Source organism: Myodes glareolus, chromosome 5, assembly GCF_982192425.1.
Source record: "Myodes glareolus chromosome 5, mMyoGla1.1, whole genome shotgun sequence".
Classification (NCBI taxonomy): domain Eukaryota; kingdom Metazoa; phylum Chordata; class Mammalia; order Rodentia; family Cricetidae; genus Myodes; species Myodes glareolus.
In genome coordinates this window covers 87,912,550-87,933,881 of record NC_142030.1, presented here as the reverse complement: position 1 = coordinate 87,933,881, position 21,332 = coordinate 87,912,550, and the positions used below count along the sequence as shown (strand labels likewise).

At 47.0% G+C, this 21,332-nt stretch overlaps 1 protein-coding gene across 1 annotated transcript in view; it reads right to left on the bottom strand.

Annotated features, from left to right (window-relative positions):
• The window catches only part of LOC125398220 (maestro heat-like repeat-containing protein family member 7), a 32,906-nt gene that overhangs the window by 1,688 nt on the left and 9,886 nt on the right, over nt 1–21,332 (bottom strand). Inside the window, exons 7-19 of the mRNA XM_085688178.2 lie at nt 20,035–20,142; nt 19,427–19,562; nt 18,237–18,325; nt 16,698–16,847; nt 15,034–15,188; nt 8,066–8,210; nt 7,456–7,613; nt 6,886–7,023; nt 6,669–6,783; nt 3,651–3,791; nt 2,914–3,090; nt 1,904–2,062; nt 758–859 (exon numbers count right to left, since the gene is read on the bottom strand). Of these exons, the coding sequence (XP_085544304.2) occupies nt 758–859; nt 1,904–2,062; nt 2,914–3,090; nt 3,651–3,791; nt 6,669–6,783; nt 6,886–7,023; nt 7,456–7,613; nt 8,066–8,210; nt 15,034–15,188; nt 16,698–16,847; nt 18,237–18,325; nt 19,427–19,562; nt 20,035–20,142 (1,773 nt within the window). The remainder of the gene's footprint in view (nt 1–757; nt 860–1,903; nt 2,063–2,913; nt 3,091–3,650; nt 3,792–6,668; nt 6,784–6,885; nt 7,024–7,455; nt 7,614–8,065; nt 8,211–15,033; nt 15,189–16,697; nt 16,848–18,236; nt 18,326–19,426; nt 19,563–20,034; nt 20,143–21,332) is intronic.

Genomic DNA, 21,332 nt, shown 5'->3' with positions numbered 1-21,332 from the left:
CTTCTGTGAAGCCTTACTAGACTGACCAAGCCGCGGGAGTGGCAATGTATAACAAAGCCCTTGACATAGCGATTCTTCAGTTCTACTGGGGTCTAGGTTTCCTTGTCCCCCATTGTCTCGGGCATTTGAATGTTAGATCCGCAATTGACAGCACTGCTGGGGAGGTTTAGGAGCTGTGGCCTTGCTGGGAGTGTGTCACTGGGGGCAGGCTTTGGACGTTTAAAGACTTGTGCCATTTTAAATTTGTTCTCTCTGTTCCCTGCTTGTAACTCAAGATCCGAGTCCTCGGATCCCTGATCCTATTACCATACCTTCCCTTTGTCACCATGGACTCTCACTCTTGAACTGAAAGTTCAGATAAACTCTTCATGGTGTTTAATCACGGTGACAGAAAAGGGACTAAGCATCACCCTCTTCCACTCCTCCCCATGAAGATGGCCCCGCTGCACGGGTAGCCTTTCTGCAAGCTGGAGCTGGGCGCAGTGCCCTGCCTTTGTATTAGAAAGTGTATTCCTCTCTGAAAGACTCGGAAATTACCAATTCATGCGCCTAACTCTCCAGGGTAGACAGGGGGCACTGAGAGGGCAGGAGGCACCGGTAGGTGGCCAACGCAAGGCTCTGTCTCTGTTAGCTCCTGCCCCCACCAGCTGCAGGGAGGAGACTGACTCAGATGGCTGAGGGTCAGGGGATGAGGGTGGCGGGGGTGGGTGGCGACTCCCTGGCACAGGGCAGAAGGATCAGTCAGCTGCTGGCTTACCAGAGCACTGAGGATGGTGAATACATCATTCTTGGAGAAGACCTCTTTGAGTTTGGACCAGCCCAGGAGGGTAGCTACGCTGCAGAGGCTGAGCCTACAGACCTGGAGAGATGGGAGGCTCAGCATGAGAGATCATGGGAATAAGGTTGGACAAAGACACAGAGTGGTCCAAGAAGGAGACAGGTCACAGCCCATTTGGCCTTGGTGGATTGAAGACTCGGAGCCTGCAGGAATTCGGGCTCAGGAGAAATGGAGAGCCTGTCCGGACATCTGGCTCTACTGACAACCTCTTTCCCATGAGGAAGTGGAAGCAGCAGTTGCTGTGATAGAAATACTGAGTCCCACAGCAGTGTGACTCTCTACAGTACAGTCGTTGTCACCGTGCCTTTCCAACCCCAAAGCAGTCTCTCTGCAAACAAATGTCAGGCTTTTGCTATGTAGCCCAGGTTAGCCTCAAACTGGCACATTAGATTCTTGAGTACTGGGTTCACAGAAGTATACCATCTCACCCAGGTTCCTCAAAGTATTTGTACCCCACCTGGGTTTTCCCTGCTCTATATCAAAGTCGGTTTGGTCAGGAACATTACTGAGTTCATCAGGAGGGACTCATCCCTCTCCATCATGTGCTTAACAGCATCCTTGGATGTATCTGAGAGGTCTCCTGCTACAAATCAAGGCAGTAATTTCCAAGCTTTTAGCTGTGGTACATGCTTCTGGTCTCCTGGGATCACAGCTCGGTCTGTCGTAATCCAGGCCTTTCTGTTCTGCCCGGAATATAACCCAGCCCTAGGAGCCCCATCTTCCTTCGTTGGGAAGGTAAGGGCATAAAATAGTCAGGAGAAAGTCCGCGAGGACCAAGGCAAGGCAGCAAAGAGAGGAGCTGGTACCACAATGAGACTTCCTGCATTGGGGTTTGCATGCCCACCAGCTTCTACTGGAGTTGGTAGCTAGCTGGGTCAAACTGGAGCTGGAGGAGTCAGCCCAACAGCCAATCACCTCTCCTCGCCGAGCGTCTCCAATAGCAAAAGTCTAGTGGGTCCCCTCGGTGTTACACAATTCTGTCACAGCCCTGGCCAAGGGCTCGCCACGTTCTGTATTAACTTCCAGGGAGAACCGAATGCCAGCCTCCACAGTCCAGCTTCTCACCTCTGCCACGTTGGCATTTGCATCCTGCAGGTGTAACACAAGGAGGACTAGCAAGTTGAGGATCTGGTGCCTCAGGGGACAGACAACGGTCATCTTCGAGACCTTAGTCAGGATACTTCTGTAGATCTGGAAGGTGATCAGGCGCAGCTGCTCTGACTCCTGTGTGAGAAGATACACACTCTGGAAGACACCAGCACCTCTGCTCCTGCACTGCTCACCCAGCGCAGAAGGGCTCTGAGCTCTGCTCCCACTAACCATGCTCCCGTGCACATCCCCCATCTACTTCCTTCAGCAACACAGCTCCCCTGTGCTGCTCTCCTCTGCCCCCTTGTTGACCATTACAAAACAAGAGCGCAGATGCAGTCTCCCAAGAACTTAACTGGCTGGGGTCGAGGAAAGGGCTTTGTAAGAAAACTCCATCCAATTGGGCGGTGGTGGCGCACGCCTTTTATCCCAGCACTTCGGAGGCAGAGGCAGGTGGATCTCTGTGAGTTCGAGGCCAGCCTGGTCTACAAAGTGAGTTCCAGGACAGCCAGGACTGTTACCCAGAGAAACCTGTCTCAAAACCACTCCCTCGTCCCGCACACACACACAAAAGCTCCACCCTCTTCCATTGGGTCTACCCGGCCCATTGCTCTAGGGGGTTGTTTTCCAGGGTTCCTTAGACTTTTGATCCTCTCCGGAGTCGGTCAAAGTACTTTAAGAGATGTTTTATGGTTTGTATGTGTGTGGGTGTGTGTGGGGGGCTGGGAATATAGTGTGTGCTAAGTGTGTCCAGACCTGGGCTGATTCCCTGGCATAGCCTTACGTTCATCCAAAATAGCTTTATTGGGTATAATTCATAAGCCCTTTACTTCACCTATGGTTTTCTTTTCTTTTTTTCAAGACAGGGTTTCTCTGTATAACAACCCCTGGCTGCCCTGGAACTTGCTCTGTAGACCAGGCTGGCCTTGGCAGCTACCTAGGGTAAGAGAGCACCCTCTAGATCCCTGGGGGAGGGGGTGCTTTACCTCCTCAAAGAAGTGGGTCAAAGTGAAGGCCAGTTCAGTGATGAAGGAGGAGGCTTGACGCCAGGTGAGGTCCCTGATGATGTGCCGCAGCATGAAGAAGGTCTCCATCACCATCTCACGGCTGGGGGAGTAGCAGCAGCTCAGCACATAGGACTGCAGGATGTGGAAGTGCCTCATCTACGGAGGGACAGCCGCTCAGAAGCAGAGTCAGGAAACTGTCCCCACCGGCACTTCCCACCAGTCCCTCCCTTCATGTGGACCGGTGGGTACAAGCTCTTGCAATTTTCACTCCGGAAGTAGGAATGGCCCCAACATTGGATGGTGATCAAACTGGGCTTTCCAAAGGGTACCAGGCCAGGAAATTTCTGCCCTCTGTGGGCAGAGGTGAGAAGATAGAGATTTTCCATCTACTGCACCATAAATTGCCTTCCTCACTGTCTCCCTCAGTCCTGATGATGCCACTCTCCGGACATCTGGATGGTACATCTGGGATCCTGGGATTGGCTGGGCCTGTTCTCTGAAGTGACTTATGGGACAACTTTCTCCAGGGCCTTTCCTGGATGGGAGGAAGTATGAATGGCCCAAGTCCATCTGGATTCTGTGCTGGACAACCGGCCTCAAGAGGACCCATACTCTAATTCAGTGTGTCTCCCTGTCTATAACTGGACACACTAACTCTCCAGGTCCATCTGTTCCTTCTCCGGGTGCCATGTCCTTGTCCCCTCTCCCATTTTCACCGTGTTTTTGTGCTTTGTGAAGATCTCTGTGATCTGCAGGAATAGATAGTCTATGGCTGGCTCCTCGCGCTTGAACCAATTCACCAGAACCTTGGTGGAAACTTCATCCACAATGCCTACCACGTCTGGACAGCGGAGCAGCTGGCAAGAGGAAACCAAGAATGACAAAAAGGTAGGAAAGGGAACAACTGAATCTAGGTTCTGTCTTGTTGTAAACTAACATTTTCAGAGCCTTGGTAAGAGCTTAAAGGACAAGTTCACATCCTGTCATTCATCCATGGTGCAAGTCTTCCTCGGGCATCTTTGAGAAGGGATGACGGGAGTTAGCAATGAGAAACATACACGGCTGTCACAGATCCTAGAACTGGGGAGCTTTTTGTTTTGTTTTGTTTTTATTGAGCTATATTTTTTTCCCACTCCTCTTCCTTACTCTCTTCTCCCCTTCCACCCTCCCCTGTGCCCCCCATGCTCCCAATTCTCTGGAGCTGTGGACTGTAGTCTGGTTATCCTTTGCTTTGCTTTCTCTTATCCACTTATGAGTGAACACATACCGTGTTTGTCTTTCTGAGTCTGGGTTACCTCACTCAGGATGGTTTTGTCTAGTTCCATCCATTTGCCTGCAAATTTTATGATGTGGTTGGTTGTTTTTACAGCTGAGTAATACTCTGTTGTGTAAATGTAACCCATTTTTCTTTATCCATTTTTCAGCTGAGGGGCATCTAGGTTGTTATTGGCTATTACGAATAATGCTGGAAACCTTTCAAGACATGACCATGAACTGCCTGGAGAATATGTCAAGGAAAGAGCAGCGTTGCCACAGGTTGAAAGCAGCTACAAAACATCATGAATGGAAGTTTGCGAAGGAGGCAAGAACTTGATTGAATTAGACTTGAAGATAAAGGAGAACTTTTTGAAACCTGAGACTTCAGACTAGAAGACAAACAATTTGCTAACTCCACTCCAGCCTGAAACTCGCAACTGCTTCTGTGGGTGGGCATCTACGCTTCTCAGCTGGGCAATAGCATTTGAAGGAACTTCTAGAGTGTTCCCCAATACCAGCTGTGCCTAGATCACAGCTATAAACTCAGGAGATTAGAGAAAGCTAATTCCTGTACCCCAGAGCAATTCTGAAGAACTAGGCACCCAGCATCAGAAAAAGGTGGGGTGAGGCTTAGCATCTCCTAGAGCAGTGGTTCTCAACCTTCTTAATGCCACGACCCTTCAATACAGTTCCTCATGTCGTGGTGACCCCCCACCACACACACACCATAACATTATTTCGTTGCTTCATGGTAAAATCTAAAATAATAGAAATGAGTTTATTTAAGATGTAAGAGTTAGTTAATAAGACGCCTAAACTAATGGGCCAAATAGTGTTGCAATTAATACAGTTTCTGTGTGATTATTTCGGGTCTGGGCAGCAGGGAAGTGAACTGCTGCATGAATGCACCCCTCAGCTAGAGCACCCCTCTGCATTCTCCAAGAAAATCCTTAGTATACTTAGCAAGTGTCTGCTAGCATCTTAGAATGAAGATCCCTGTTTATATCCTAGTATTATTGATATTTTATTATCTTCTGTTGATATTCAGAAGTTTTCTTCTTCTCTTAGATGGGTTGGGACTAGTGAGGTGGATGAGTGGGTAAAAGCATTTGCTATTGAGCCTGAGATACAAGCTCAACCCCTGGGACCCACACGGTAGAAGGACTGAAATGGTTCTTGCATGTTGTTCTCTGATCTTCACATGTGTGCTTGCACATGCATGCACACACAAACAAACAAATATATGTAATAACTTTCAAAATCAAGTAACTTGAACTTTCAAAAAAAGCTAATTTAAAACTAGTAAGGCAGACCTCAAAAACCTGCCCAGACCCGGCTGGCGAAAGCACAAAGTGATCAACTTTACTGGAAAACACTTGGACATCAGCATCAAAAGTCACAGAAGCCACCCACACTCCCGGCATTCATACTTCCACTATTATAATCCTTACTTAAGGCAATCATCTATAGTACGGGAAAGGTTGTGCACAGGGATGTTTATTGCAGTGTTGTTTGCACTTGTTTCAAATTAGAAACAGAATATGCTATGCCTTATGGAATACCATTGTGTTAAACACCCCACTATCGTTAAAGTTTTATGGAGTACATGCAGTGAAAACAGAAGAGACCAGCAAAAGGGCAAGAGCTAGGTATGGTGGAGCACGCCTTTAATCCTACCACAGAAGCAAGTGATCTCTGTGTGTTTAAGGCTAGCCTGATCTACATAGAAAGTTCTAGGCTAGCCAGGGCTACATAGTGAGAATCTGTCTCAAAAAGGGCATGTGGTGGAGAATAGGGAGATAGTAGAAGGGGTGAATAAGAACAAAGTTACAAATGCTGTATATGTATGAAAATGTCCCAGTGAAACTCATTTCCTTGTATCCTGACTAAAAAGTTAATTTAAAAACAAACAAAAATGCAACGAAAAGAACATAGAATATTAGAGACTAATTTAACCTTATACGCATACTCACATACACTCACCCACATAATACACACTCTCTCTCTCACACACACACACTCACTCACACATACACGCACACTTATACACACACACTCACATTCACACACACACACACACACACACACTCATACACACACATCTTCATACAAGCAAAGGCATGTAATGGGTTTATAGAATTTGGATATATTTGTAAATTTTCTACACATTTTCCCTGTCTGATGACTGAATTATAGAGTGAATCAGAGTGGCTCGTCAAAGCTGAAGTAACTGCAGGAGAGAAAACTAGTACCCCACAAGATCAGGGCAGATCCAAAGCCTTGGTGTGAGGAGGCTAAAGGCCTATGACTCAATGAAACCTAATAAAAAATTCTTTCCTGTGTTCCCGAGCTCATCTGTGGGCAGGGGTAAGCCGGATCACTTCTCTCCCTCCGGAGCCTTTCGGATGAGTCCCCTGGGCACACCTGCTTCCCAGGAGGCTGTCCCCACTGCTCTCTGCCCAACCGTCTCTAGTCACCTCTGTCAGAAACACCAGGGCTGTCAAGTAATTGTCACAGTTGGAGTCCTCAAGGGTCCTGATGAGGAAGCTGAAGACAGGGCGATTGTGCCAACAGTTCTTGACGACCAGAGACCTGAGATAACAATAGGATGCCCAGAATAAGACCCTATTCCGAGCCACGGGATAGGATCAAAGGCGTGGCAGTTGCCTGCCCAGGGACTGGATGCCCGCTTACCTGGCCAGCAGAGTGACTCCTTCATAATGCCTTTCAGGACTGACAACCAGTTCCCAGCCCCCGAGGGTCTGAATATAAGACATGTGTTCCATGTACCCCGAGCTTCGCAGTAAGGTCTTCAGGGCCTCTATAGAAGAACTGGGGGCAGAGCAGGAGACAGGGCATCACTGCCAGCCGCACCCTCGGCCTCCTCACCTCCCATGGGATTCCCACTGTGAAGTATGAACCTGGCCGCGGGATGTTCACAGACCAAGTACATTTCGCAATTGTGGCAAACAAGGGCTGAGGGGTCTCCCAAGCAGTACAGGAAGCCTGCAGAGGCCGGGGAAATAACAATCTAGATCTGGGGCCCCACAGTCTTGTTTTGACTTTATTCTAGTACAGAAACTGCATCCATGTGGGTGGCCACATTAACAAATTTTTTTCGAGAAAAGCCAGGAAGGTTTCTTGAGTTGATGTATGAGGAATAAAGTAAGCGTGGAGGATGGGAAGGGGCCAAGCTAGCAGCGACGCCAAGATGCTGGCATGTAGATCATAGTCCCTACCACACTGACCCAGGACCCAGGGTACCTCACAGTTTCACGCATCTTGACCTGGCTCTCGGTGCTCCCTTTAGTCACCAGGAAAGAGATTTGGAAAAGCAGTGCCACGAACAGGGAAGCGAAGAAGGTTTGCACCTCTGACTGCTGGCTCGGGATCAGCAGCAGCTCATGGATGGCCCTGGTGACCTGTAGTCGGGGGTGGGGGGGAGCACGATGCCATCATCTTTATTGTCAGTCATCATTCCTAGCATCTGGATAGGCCTGCCCAGCGCAGTCACCGGTGTTGCCAGCGAGTGAAGACTGAGCCGACTTACGCCAGGTTGCTTCTAGAACACCTTTATGTGCTCTTGTAACTATGGGTCTTGCTTTAGCTTCTTAGCATCCTTGAGCATTCAGGAAGGCCCAGGATGTTTGTCTCACCTCACTGCACCCCCATATTCAAAATTAGAATCTAACTCTTCTGTTCTAAGTAAGTCAGTTGGTTGGAAACCCTCATTCTAACCCAACCCGGAGACGTTGCTGTTAGAACGAGACTTGGGTCCCGAAATGGTACTAGTCCATAGAGCCCAGGCTAGCCCAGCAGAAATCCCTGTGTGTTCCCTTCCCGGCTCCCAGCCCCTCCACCTGCCCCTCCATACAATCAGTGCTGAGAGCTCTGTTTCATGGCCGGTCCCCTGGTCCGTGTGTGTCTGGGGTGAAATCAGCCTCTGTAGCAGGTATTTCATGATCACTTGGTAGCCTTTAGGAAAGGAATCCAGGATTCCCCAGGATTTCTGTGTCCCTCTGTAGAGACAGAAGCCACCAACAGTTACAGTAACCCGTTTTCTGCTGAGCTACGCTGCTTTCTGGACGGGCTCTCAGCTCCCTAGCCCAGGCCTAGCTCCTGGCTTCCACCCTATCCCGCCACGTCTCTTTCCATTCTTTCTGCTACTTCATCACCTCCAGACTTCCCTGTCCTATGGTCGTCAGATATAGGTGAATAGGAAAATAGTCACTTCACCCGAGGGCCTGAAAACATCCAAGACCAAAGCTTGTGGAGTGCCCTCGAGAACATCAGGTCAAGTCCTTACCTTGTGGCTTTATCCAAGTTCTCCTTACTCTCAGCAACCCTGCGTCTGGGGCTGGGGATGCAGCTTGGTTGGTTGCCTGCTTGCCTAGTATGTGTGATCCTAGGGTCAATCCCTGCCACTACTAATTTGGTGTGGTTGTTCACATACCCAGAATATCACCCGTAATACCAGCACTTGGGAGGTGGAGGCAGGAAGATTGGGAGTTCATGGTTATTCTTAACCACACAGGTAGTTTGAGGTCAGATGAAGTGGAGAAGGAAGAAGAGGAGAAAGGAAGGAAGGAAGGACAGAAAGGAGAGAGAGAGAGAGAGAGAGAGAGAGAGAGAGAGAGAGAGAATCTTCGAGTCTCCTCCTGGAATGCTAGTACAATCCCATCACTTTGAGGCAGGGCTGGTGACTTCCCTTCTTCCTGTCACAGCCCCAATTCAGCCTCCCACCTCCCTGGCCTCTGTAGAGACTTTCGCAGACATCTTTGTTTTAACCTAGCATATCTTTGCACATCTGGATCTGACAAAACCACAAACAAAAGTAAATAACTGAAAAAAATATTTTCTATAAGTAATAAAGTGGGTTTTTTTGGGAGGGGGTTGGTTTTTTGGTTTTCTGAGACAGGATTTCTCTGTTCTGGCTTTCCTAGAACTGTAGGCTTCTGTGACCTTCAACTCGGAGATCCTCCTGCCTCTGCCTTCCAAGTGCTGGGCTTAAAGGTACTGCTACTGCCCTAGAATCAAGTTTTAGTCAACTCCATTTAATATACTCCTGAAGTCACCTAGAACTTTTTGAAACATCAGAAGAGCCAGGAGTAATGAATGGCACATGCCTTTAATCCCAGCACTTAGGAGGCAGAGTCAGGTGAGTTCAAGACTAGCCTCGTCTACTGAGTTCTGTGACAGCCAGAGTAGACTCTATCTCAAAAAAGAAAAAGAAAAAAAGAAAAACTAAAAGAAAGCAAAAAGTAAACGAAAAAAAAATGATAAGAGGCAAAGAAAGAAGTCCAGGGGGAGAGAAAAGGTCAGGCTTCCAAGGTTGGACAACAACAAAACCTCAATCTTCAAGTTTCACAGGAGGTCTCTTGTTTAAGGAAGACTGCCTGGATGAACCAATGGACAGGCTGATGGACAGATTCTTATGAGAGGGCAGTCTTCAAGGGAGAAGGAAACCTGTTTCACAATGAAAGCATGGGATGCGGAGAAGGGAAGGCACCCCCTCCCAATAAACCTAAACATGGTGTCAGAATAAGAACGTTGCAACAGTACCATACTAACAACAAAAACACTGGCGACAAATGATTGTCAGCGGAAGAATAGGTAAGGCAAAGTGTGGGACAATCGCATAATGAAATATTACAAAACTACAGACAATCCAAGGGGCCAATACCCAGCTCTAACAAACTGGATGAAACCTAGCAACACAATATCAAGAATTTAACAGATTAAGTAAATATAAATACATTCACATGTGAATGATTTACTAACACATTTTAACCACTCTTGTATAATAATTTTGCATGTTGAAAAAAACATATTTTTTTATATCTATTCAACATACAACAAAATTGACAACTGTATCTTACTAGTCCATAAGCATTAAAAATCTAAATCTAAAAAGGAGGTTTTAAGATCATACTCCCCAGGCATTATTTAAAAAGAAGAAATTGAACAAAATATTTAACACTTGGAGACTAAATTGTTAAAGATCTGCACTGGTACGTCATTGGATATATGGTAAAACTTAAAGTTGATTCTTGTTTTTTGCTTTTGTTTGTCTGTTGTAATTAGCAATATAAAACAGAAATTCCCTTACCATGATAAGAACATTTATTAGAAATAAATAATGAGCAATTTTAGTTTCTGTTGCCCACCAAGAATGAGCAGCCCACCCTAGCCTAGCTCTCCTACTGATTGGAACAACAGACACTTGAAAACAGACAGACTTTTGTCACCCCTTTCTCAGTGACTGACAGCTACACAGAAAGATCAATGAGGATACAGAGCCTCGAATAATACTATCAACTATAACTCAATCTAATTTCCAAAACTCGAATTTCATTAGATCCTGAAGGATTAATAAAAACAGGCAGATTGGAGACTGAAGCCAAAATGCAGAAAAGAAATCCACTGAGTAAGCATCCAGATTTTGGTTTTTTCCTCTTTTATCTCCCAACTTTGACCTACAGATGACCCCAGGGCAAAACTGTGCACCAGACACAGGGAACAGAACCTCTGGGTGAAATTCTGCCCTCCCCCCCCCCCCCGCCTTGTCCCTCAGCAGTGGGAAAACAGGGCCCTGTGAGTCAGACAGTGTTTGAGTAGATCTTTGTTCTTTCCAAATTCTTCTTGGAGACTCTGTAAGAGCTGCAGACTGGGAATGACTGGCTGGAACACAGAGACATCTGACTTGGTGGGTAGGGTAAAGAGGACATCTCTACTGTTGTTGAGAGCCTGTTTTATTATTTTAACGTGGGTCTGAGGTGCTGGGGGTCAACTATCAGGGCCTTGTACAAACCTCGTAAGGTCTCCGCTGCTGGACTGTAGCCTAACCTCCCTGTTGTTTTCCTTGTCCTCGGGCTCATTTGTGGCCCTGATAACCGTGCTATGTATCAACAAAGAGAGTTTGAAAGACTAAGGATCCTTCAGAGGCAGCAAGTGAGATTCCCCCAGTTCTGTGTGCAAACCAACACAACCCCACCATCACCCTCAAGTCCTTGGGTAGACAGAAAGACTCAAGGAATCCTGAGACAAAGGAAACCATGTGGGAAAGGGACAGGACTGTTAGCCTAGAATTTTGTGCTCAGTGAAAATAATCTTTTAAGATGAAGGTACAATAGGAAACAGTCTCAAATGAATGAAAATTAAGGGTCGTTATTACTCAAAGATATGCTCTTGGTGAATTTTAATGAAAAGATTTTAGCTGAGGAGAAATTTTTTATAGTGAAGTAGGCACTTCAATACTAAAAAGCAACAGAAATTGTAAATATTTAAGTAACTTTAATGGGTCATTTTCTCCCTTAGTTTAAAAATATACATAGCTGCCAGGTGGTAGTGGTGCATGCCTTTAATCCCAACACTCTGGAGGCAGAGCAGGTGGATCATTGTGAGTTCAAGGTCAGCCTGGTCTGCAGAGTGAGTTCCAGGACAGTCAAGGCTACACAGAGAAACCCTGTCTCAGAAAACCAAACCAAACAGATGAAAGAATGATGGAGGAAGGTCATCTGTCTATGTGTTACTTTCATTGGTTAATAAAGAAACTGCCTTGGTCTTTGATAGGACAGAAAATTAGGTAGGCGGAGTAAACAGAACAGAATGCTGGGAGAAAGAAGGCAGTGGGGCAGTTGCCATGACTCTCCTCTCCGAGACAGACGCAGGTTAGGACCTTTCCCCAGTAAGTCACCACCTCGGGGTGCTACACAGATTACTAAATATGGGTTAAAGCAAGATGTGAGAGTTAGCCAATAAGAGGCTGGAGGTAATGGGCCAGGCAGTGATTAAAATGAATACAGTTTCCGTGTAATTATTTCGGGGTAAGCTAGCCGGGATCCGGGTGGGAACACAGCCCGCCGTTCCTTATTTCAACAAAAGTATATGTGATTGTTGAAAAGGAAAACAGCACCTATTGGCAGTTTTTTCAGTATATGTAAGTGCAAGGTTAACGACAGCCATCATATGAAGCAAGGAAGGCAAAGGGAGTTCCTTTATCTTCCTTCCCCTTAAGTTATAGACATTAGCTATTAGTACACTGCAGTGTGGCCATATGAATTCATAATTGTCTAATAAGTTAAAGGTAAAGTCTGATCCAATGAGTGTATGGGTAAAGAAAAATGGAGTCAGGTGGTGGTGGCACATGCCTGTAATCCCAGCACTCAGGAGGCAGAGAGAGGTGAATCTCTGTAAGTCTGAGCCTAGTCTAGTCTACAGAGCGAGTTCCATGATAGGCTCCAAACGCTACACAGAGCAACTCTGTCTTGAAAAGCAAAAACCAAAAAAAGTGAAAGAAAGAAAAGAAAAATGGAATATATGAAAGAATTCAAATAATTTAAAAAGATGAAGAAAAGGAGACTATAATAGACAAAACACAGAGACAGAAAACAAGTCACAAAATGGTGCATAAATCCAAATAAACCATTAATTACATTCATTGTAAATGGTCTAAATATACAAATTAAAAGGCATGAATTTTTAGATTGGATGAAAACACATGGTCTAGCTTTTTGGTAAAGTGTTTGCCCAACATGCATGAGGATATCGGGTCAATCCCCAGTACCACAAAACAAAAAGAATAATACAAACACATACAACGGCTAAATACAAAGATATAGCTATATTCTAAATAAAATAAACTTATTTTAGATATATTAGCTACAATAAAAAAAAACCAGAAGAGCAAGGCCTTTAGTCAAGAAGGTACAATTTGTTACATTAACAGGATGAAAAAGAAAAATTACACAATCACTTTAATAGATGCAATAAAAATTTTAACTAAATTTAAAATGCATTTGTGATAAACACTCTTATCAAACTACAAATATAAAGAAACTTTCTTTTTTACTTTTAAAAATACTTAATTTTTTTTATTTCTGTTGGGGGTTGGAGAGATGACTCAGAGGTTTAGGGCAAATACTGCTCTAGAAGAGGACCCAAGCTCAGTTCCTAGCACTCACACCAGACAGCATCACGACCACCTACAAGTCCAGTTTCAGGGAATCTGACGCCCTTTTCTGGCTCCTATGGGAATTATACTCATGTGCACAAACTCACATACAGACATGTACATATATATATAGAACTAAAACTACTTAAAAATAAAGGTGTGGGAGTGTGTGTGTGTGTGTGTGTGTGTGTGTGTGTGTGTGTTAAAAGAATTTACAGGACTGAGGAAGTGATTCAGTCGTTAAAAACGCTGCTTGCTCTTCCAGAATACCTGGGTTCAATCCCCAAATCCCACATAGCAGCTCACAACCACCTGAATTCTAGTTCCAGGGAATCCAACACCTTCTCCTGGCCTTTGCTGTTACCAGGCATGCAAATGGTGCCCAGACACACATGCAGACAAAACACCCATACTCAAAAAACTAACTTAAATTTAAAAAGACAACTTGTGGAAATCTGTTTTTCCTTATGCCATGTGGGTCCCAGGGTTTGAACTTGGATCATCAGACTTGGGGGCAGTACCTTTACTTGCTAAGCCATCCACATATTATAAGGTTGTAGATACAGAACACTCTAGAAAGGCAAAATGATGGGGATAGACGACAGACCAGTGGCTGCCAGCAACTGAGGGTACAGGAAGGGACTGGTCCTAGAAATTGAGGAGGGGTAGTCATGGACATGCCATCATGATTGTGGTGATGATTGTTGTGACCAGACTTTTAGAGAATCCATATAACTATATGTTTAAAAAGTGAATTTGCTACACATATGTTAACTTTTTGTTTGTTCTTGAGACAGGGTTTCTCTGTATAATAGTCCTGACAGTACTGGAACTCCCTCTGTAGACCAGGCTGACCTCAAACTCACAAAGATCCACCTGCCTCTGCCTCTGGAGTGCTGGGATTAAAGGCATGTGCCACCAGTTTTAATTTTTTTATTTAAAAAAGAAATATATAATACAGTATAGCTTTATAATATAAGATTGAGAAGCCATTAAACTTTTGCTTATTAAGTGGTTATAATTTAGGAAACTTTGAGATAAAACAGTAAATGAAAAAGCACACAAATTGGAAAATATAGTATGGGCTTAACTATACATAATAAATATAGATTATATATAACATTTATTATATACAATATAACATATATAACAGAGCATGCATTATATACATAGTTTTTTTTTAAACACTGGCTTTCAGAAGGTAGGCAAATCATAAGTTATACTCAAATGATAACAGAAGGTGCTATTGGCTGATATTTGACACATTTTTTTGACCTTCTCTAAATTATACATGCTTCCAAGATTTCCTGCAATAAGAGCTAGGTGTGGTGGCGCACACCTTTAATCCCAGCACTCAGAAGGCAGAGGCAGGTGAATCTCTGTGAGTTTGAGGCCAGCCTGGTCTACAAAGTGAGTTCTAGGACAGCCAAAGATACACAGAGAAACCTGGTCTCAAACAAACAAACAAATAAAAGAAAAGATTTTCTGCAGTTAGGCAGACAGCTCTTAGACTCACTCTGCTCCACATAAATAAGAAGATATTCAATCTTGAATAGATTTTTAAGAACAAGCTAGGGCTGGGGAGGTGCTCCAGCCACCTCACAAAGTGGCCCGCAGCGGCACCTGTCCATAACCCCAGCACCGGGGAGGCAGAGAGTCAAGTCCCTGGGGATGAACTGGTGAGCTCCAGATTCAGTGGGAAACCTTGTCTCTGAAAAGTAAGACGCACTGTGGCTGAGGAAGACTCCTGATCTCACCCCTGGCCTCTGCACACACGTGCACATCTACACACACCTGCAGACACACGCAGACATGTGCATGCACACGCAGATATCTCACTAAGAGGACAACTAGTGGCCTGTAAATGTGTAGCTGAGGGAACAGGTAACCTCTGTGACAGGTCCTCTGTCTTGGACAGCGCCAGGATGACCTCGTCTGTGTGAGACTGGACCAGCAAGTGGAAGATCTTCCTTATGGTACTCTGGGCAGCTTTGTCGGTGACTCTCTCTATGTGGTAGCAGATTAACTGGATGATTTCTGGCACCTGAAAGAACACGTGGGGGGGGGGAGGGGGGTTGGTTCTTTTGAGAGTGGGAATCACCATTTAAAGTGGGGCTGCAGACAACATGGCGCCCAGTGTCAGGCCCAAGCACACCCGTCTGCTGCACTCCGCCTTGGCCAGCCACTCCCAGAGGACTGTGGACCTGTGGCCTCCAGACCTTCAGAGGGGCAGACAGAAAGCAGCCGTGAAGGGCCATACCGGGTCTGGAACACACGGCACGAAGAATGACTTGGGTAGTGGAAGACAGGGCTGTAGGACAAGGTGTTGTGTCTCTCGGGAGGGAGGGACTGGCTAGTTCTGTTTACTGGTACAGGGAGCAGAGGCTGCTTCGTGTTGCGTGGCATGGATCGGAAGCCTTGGATTTGAAAGTCGCTTCCAAAGTCACCTTTGTGACTTAGAGGACGACTTTTGTCTTCCCTGTGTGTTTTCTGTCCTCACTTAGAAAACAAAAGGGATGATTTTATCTCCCTCAGCATCGGTGTTAGCACACCTGCACTGGCTGGAACAGCGATTCTCAGCCCGTGCTGTGCGACCCCTTGGCGATCGAATGCCCTTTCACAGGGGTCACAGGTCGATACCCTGCATAACAGTATATTGACATCACTATTTGTAAGAGCAGCAAAATTACAGTTACGAAGTAGCAGCGAAAATAATGTCATAGCTGGGGGTCACCACAACACGGGGAACTGTACTAAAGGGTCGCAGCATTAGGAAAGTTGAGAACCACTGCGCTGAACCATTACCTGCCATGCACGAAGTCCAGAAACCTCAGTCTCCAAAGGCTTATGGCCTCTTTGAGCCTTTCTTATTTTACATTAATTGTGTGCACGTGCAGTGACTGTGGAGGCTAAAAGCAAAGGATCCCCTGGAGCTGGAATTACAGAAATGAGCTGCCCGACACGGGTGCTGGGAACTGAACTTGGGTCCTCTGGAAGAGCAGGATTTGCTCTTAACCACCAAACTCTCCGTCCAGTCTGATTTTAATTCTTTTTAAGGAAGTAGTTTGCAAATAAAAAGCTATGTCTAAAGTAACAAAAACCTGTCTAGGTTGGAGTTTGGGTATAACGTGGTGTGTTCTCATCCCTGGCTCATGCCATGAACCAAGGCGGCAATACCTCGGTGTAATGGGAGAAAATTGACAAAAGACGGAGAGCTGCTTCCTCGTGGGGTGCCGAGAAGTGAACACAAGCCAGGGGCCAATACAGAATTACATTTTGAGAGCTGTGTCTAAGAGGGTGGCAAGCGTCTTTACCCTCTTTCCTTCGCAGGGCTGGCTCTAAGGTACGTTAGTCCCATTTGATTCTGCATCACTGCGTCATTCTTCCCCACAAAAATACCTTCTGCACTACTGCAAAAACAACTCACCATATAGGCTTTTCTCTTCAGGGTTAAGGCACTTGGGATTCTTTACGCTCACGCTGATAGAAAATAGAACAAGTTCCCCCAAACAGGACAGAAAGATATTGAAGCAGTGTGTCCTCCAGCGCCTACCTTGGCAACTTCTGCAAGAGGGTACTTCAGAATGATCTTTAACATCTTAGAGGCTGCGAAGACATGATTTGTGCTGCCGCTGGTCATGGCCTCCATGGCCACCATGATCACATCGGCTCTCTCTACAGGGGTCAGGTATTTCCTGAAGAACTGAAAGAAGAATGGGACTCTCCATTCCAGCATCCACTTGAAGACTGCCCCCAAACCTCGGGCATCCACAGAGACCCACCAGACAGGGTTCCAGGAGAAGGCAGTCTAGGGAGCATCTGTGATTTGAGGTCAACTCCAAAGCATTACCAACCCTATTGTCCCCATGCAAGAGCAATAGTTTAGACAATGTGACACAGAGGATGATACCAAAGGCCTTTTTATTTCTAAACTTGAAACGCAGTCAGGTCAGCCCGCTGGAAACATGTTCTACGCCTAGTGACTTTACAGCACTCCCAAGGAAGTAGAAAGCCAGGCCTGCCTCACATAGAAATCTGCAAACATGAAGCCCATCGGGGTCAAGCAATACTGGGGCCCACTCGGTGTGTGGCTCCATCGTTGGGATCTAGGGAGGACTGGATAAAATGATGCTCGATATCTTTGCCCTCTGTGTACTCACCATAATCCAGGGTTAGGACAGAGGGAAGATGGTGTGGAGGAAAATGCTAATAATCGCTGTGGGGGGAGGGGGCTGAAACTAGCCGGGAAGACCGAAAAGACTCCCTGGAGTGTCATACCGAGGAAACGGGGGGGGGGGAGGGGGGGAGCGGGGGGGAGGGGGGAGCGGGGGAGCGGGAAGGGGGGACGAAGTCCCAGAAATGAGGCAGAATGTGTGAAGGTTGGGGGGCAGGACGGCCCTCAGTGTGGCTGCTGTGTCCGACGTGGAATACTGGGGCCAGCGGGAAGAGGAGACTGAGTCAGGACAAGGCAGGGCAGGTAAGGCGAGAACCAGACCGGCAAGGTCCTGGAGGGCCACCTGAGGAGGTTCAGACTGCAGAGCAAGCCAATGGAGAGTTTGTGCGCAGTTTGAAGGTTTGTGTTTCAGAAACGCCTTTCTACCTATACGTGAAAAAGGCATGGCAGAAAGATGACTGAAATGGAGCCTTCGGTAAGAGGCTGCTGTATGGAGCAGGCGAGAAGTGATGGGGACTCAGAACGGTGACCTGGGGCTGCGGCAGGGTGGGCAGGTTGAAGAGCTAGCTACTCAGGAGGCAGAGCAGCCAGATGTGGTGTGGCACTGGACTCGGAGAGGGAGGGACAGAAGGAACAAAGGACACCTCCTGGATAGCTGCCTGAGGCCATCTGGGTTGGCTGAGCCAGGAGACACCAGCCCTGCTTTCTAAAACCCCCTGGTGACCTCAAGCTTCACGCAGCTAAGTGTCACTAGGAGAGAGCACCTTACACCTTTAGCCAACCTGTCCCCAGAACTTGGACTTCGTAAGCACTTCTTTTTGTTGGAATTATGACTTTATAATCCACGGCCCAGCCTCCCCTCTGACCTACTAGCCCACCCCCTCTGGGCATCCCATGTATGGTGGGCATCTGGGTTACCAGTGTGAGGTTCTGCATATTGGCCAGCCAGTTGCCACGGAAATGCTTCTGTAAGTCCTTCAGGATCGTCTCTGTCTTTGGTCTGATACCTCCAATCCAAAAAGAGCAAATAAGGGGCTAAGCCTCATCAGAGGAAAAGGAACCCACACTCCCATCTCTCCTCCAGGTCCCTGAGAGCAATAGAGACTAATGGATTAAACAGCACTCGCCCCAAAGAAGAGAGGGGGTTGCCTAGCATTTAAGTGAAAGGCGAAGGGGCAAAGGGAGGATGTAGGTTGAGACTCAAGCTGGTCCCTATTTCTGTACTACAATAAGATGTGAACTCGAGTCACCCCCACTGAATCACAAGAAACTGCCTTTAGGGGGGGTTACAAATCCCTTGGTACCTCTGTGATCATGACTGTTTGATACAGAACAGCCAGCCCGAGCTAGTGGGAGCTCACGGACTCTGGACTGACAGCTGGGGAACCTGCATGGGACCAAACTAGATCTTCTGAATGTGGGTGACAGTTATGTGGCTTGTTCTGTTGTGGGTGGGGTCAGTCACACCAGGACTTATCCCAGGTGTATGAACTGGCTTTTTGGAGCCCATTCCCTGGGGTGGGATGCCTTGCTCAGTCTTGATACAGAAGGGACTTGGTCCTGCCTCAAGTTGGTATCCCAGACCTTGTTGACTCCCCAAGGAAGGCCTTACCCACTCTGAGGAGTGGATGGGGGTGGGAAGGAAAGGGAGTTGTGGGGCAGGAGAAGGGGAGGGAGGAAGAACTGGGGTTGCTATGTAAAATAAAAAGTAAATTTTTTAATTAAAAAAAAATGAAAAGAAAAATATCCCCACATTTGTTCCCCAAGAAAAGATGCCTACTTTCCTAGTGTTACAAATACGGTTGGAATGGGACATCTAGGAAATATTGAGGTACCAAGTGGACCCCCATAAGTGGCTGTAAGCTTATCTGTCCCCTTACAAGAATGTCATTGAAAAAGACACAATATCAGGGATGGGGCTGGCATTTATCCAAGTTTCTAGGTCTGATCAACTGATCACCTGGCCTCCTTGCATCATGGCATATCCTGGCCCCTCTCAGATGCGCCCGCTAGAGGGACCAGCTTTGGGGGTTTGTCTGAAACAATGCAGGTCTCCACCAGCTCAGTGGGTCCAGCTGCGGGCATCCACCCAAGTGCCGCTCACTTACTTCTCTGAAGCACAAGGATGGTGAACATGTAATACAGGGCCTCCAGCGCTCCTGAGCTGACATCCTGGTTGGGATCCAGGCAGAAGATGCTGAAGGTCCCAATCAGCCTCCCGATTATGGAGAACGACACCATGTGCTGACAGGAAGCAGAAATGGACACCTCATCATCCCAAGGCAGCTTCTCTCCCCGGAGGTCCCCCACCCCAAATTTCTCCTTCCTTCCACATTCTTCTATCATTGCCTCTGTGTGCCTCATGCCTCCCTACCCTACACTGTCCTGACCAAGAAAGCTTCCCTAGCCAGCAATAAGGAAAGGAATAGATAAAGCCCCAAATCACGTTACCCAGCGGGCCATGGGTCTCCATCGGCTGCCTAGGCCAAGGACCCCAACCAGGCTTATTGGAGCTTATTAGGTCCAGGAGAAAACAAAGAACAAATCAAGTCTCTTGATCCTCAGGGACAGAAATACACTGATGCAGAGAAGTGGGACATACTCTGTCTACCTGCCCTCCAGTTGCTCCTGCAGAAGCTGGGTTCAACCAGAGGCCCTGTACAGAGACGCAAGGCCTGCTGGGTCTGCCTTGCCACAAGCGATCTCAAATACTCACTGATAGTTCCGAGAAATTGCAAATAAACCTCAGCAGCCGGGAGATAATGCCCAAGGCTCGGGTCTGTTCGTGCACTTTGTCGGACATCACTAACCAAGGTAAGATGATCTGCGGATGGGACAGAGAGACGCATCAACGCGGCCGTGGAGCAGCACTGCCTGCCTCGCCAGAAAAGACCGACAGAGGACACTACAGCAGTCACGGAGGAGCGCCGTGACACTGTGAACTTGGAAAGGCAAGGTCTCATTCGCTCAATCGGCTCTGAGACTCTTCACGTGGGCCATAGTTCCCGGGAGAGCAAGACGCATCTTCAAGGGCCAGGAGGAGCAGGAGGAAATGGAAGACACATCCTCCCCAGCCGCTAAGCCAGAGAAGTGTTCCAGTCAGGACTCTGTGGACAAGAACTCACAGCCTCCTCCCGCAGTCCTGTGGGATGGTATTTTTATCGCTGTTTTAGGTCGAGGTCCCACCAGTGGAGAGGGGTCTTTGTCCTGCTTGGAACTTACTTTTGGAAAGTGGGTCTGGGGTCAGAGCCAAGGAACAGGAACCTTTCTCCCTATCATGGACAATTTTTTTTAAAAAAAGGGGGACAGCCTGGGTGGTGGTGGTGCATGCCGCTAATCCCACCACACAGTTCCTGTGTGTAATCGGGAGGCAGGGGCAGGTGGAGCTCTGAGTTGGAGGCCAGCCTGGTCTACAGAGTGAGTTTACCACAGCCAGGGCTACACAGAGAAACTCTGTCTCAAAAAAAAACAAAAGTAAGTTAATTAAATTAAAAATTAAAAATAAATAGGAAAAATCAGGGGCTGTAAAGAAGAGAGAGAGAGAGAGAGAGAGAGAGAGAGAGAGAGAGAGAGAGAAAGAGAGAGAGACAGAAAGAGACTGGATGGGCTGCAACTGTGGCTCAGTGATACAGCATTTGCCTGAGGACCAGGATTCAGTTAGAATTAATAATTCAGTTGCATTAGAGAGGAACAGAGGGAGGAGGAGGATGAGAGATAGAGGAAGAAAGAAACAGAGAAAGAGAGACAGAGAGAGAGAGACAGAGAGAGAGAAGGAGAGGAGGTAGGAGAGGGAAAGGAACGGGGAGGATTAGAGAGAGAGGAAGAGAGAAATAGAGACACACACAGACAGTGAGAGGGAGAGGGGGTGGGAGAGGGAAAGGAAGGGGAGGCTGAGAGAGAGGAAGACAGAGAGAAAGAGAGAGGGGGGGGGCGGAGAGAGAGAGAGAGAGAGAGCTCTACCCATACTTGGTATCCAATACAATTCAGACTTGTAGTAGATGTATACTTAAAACT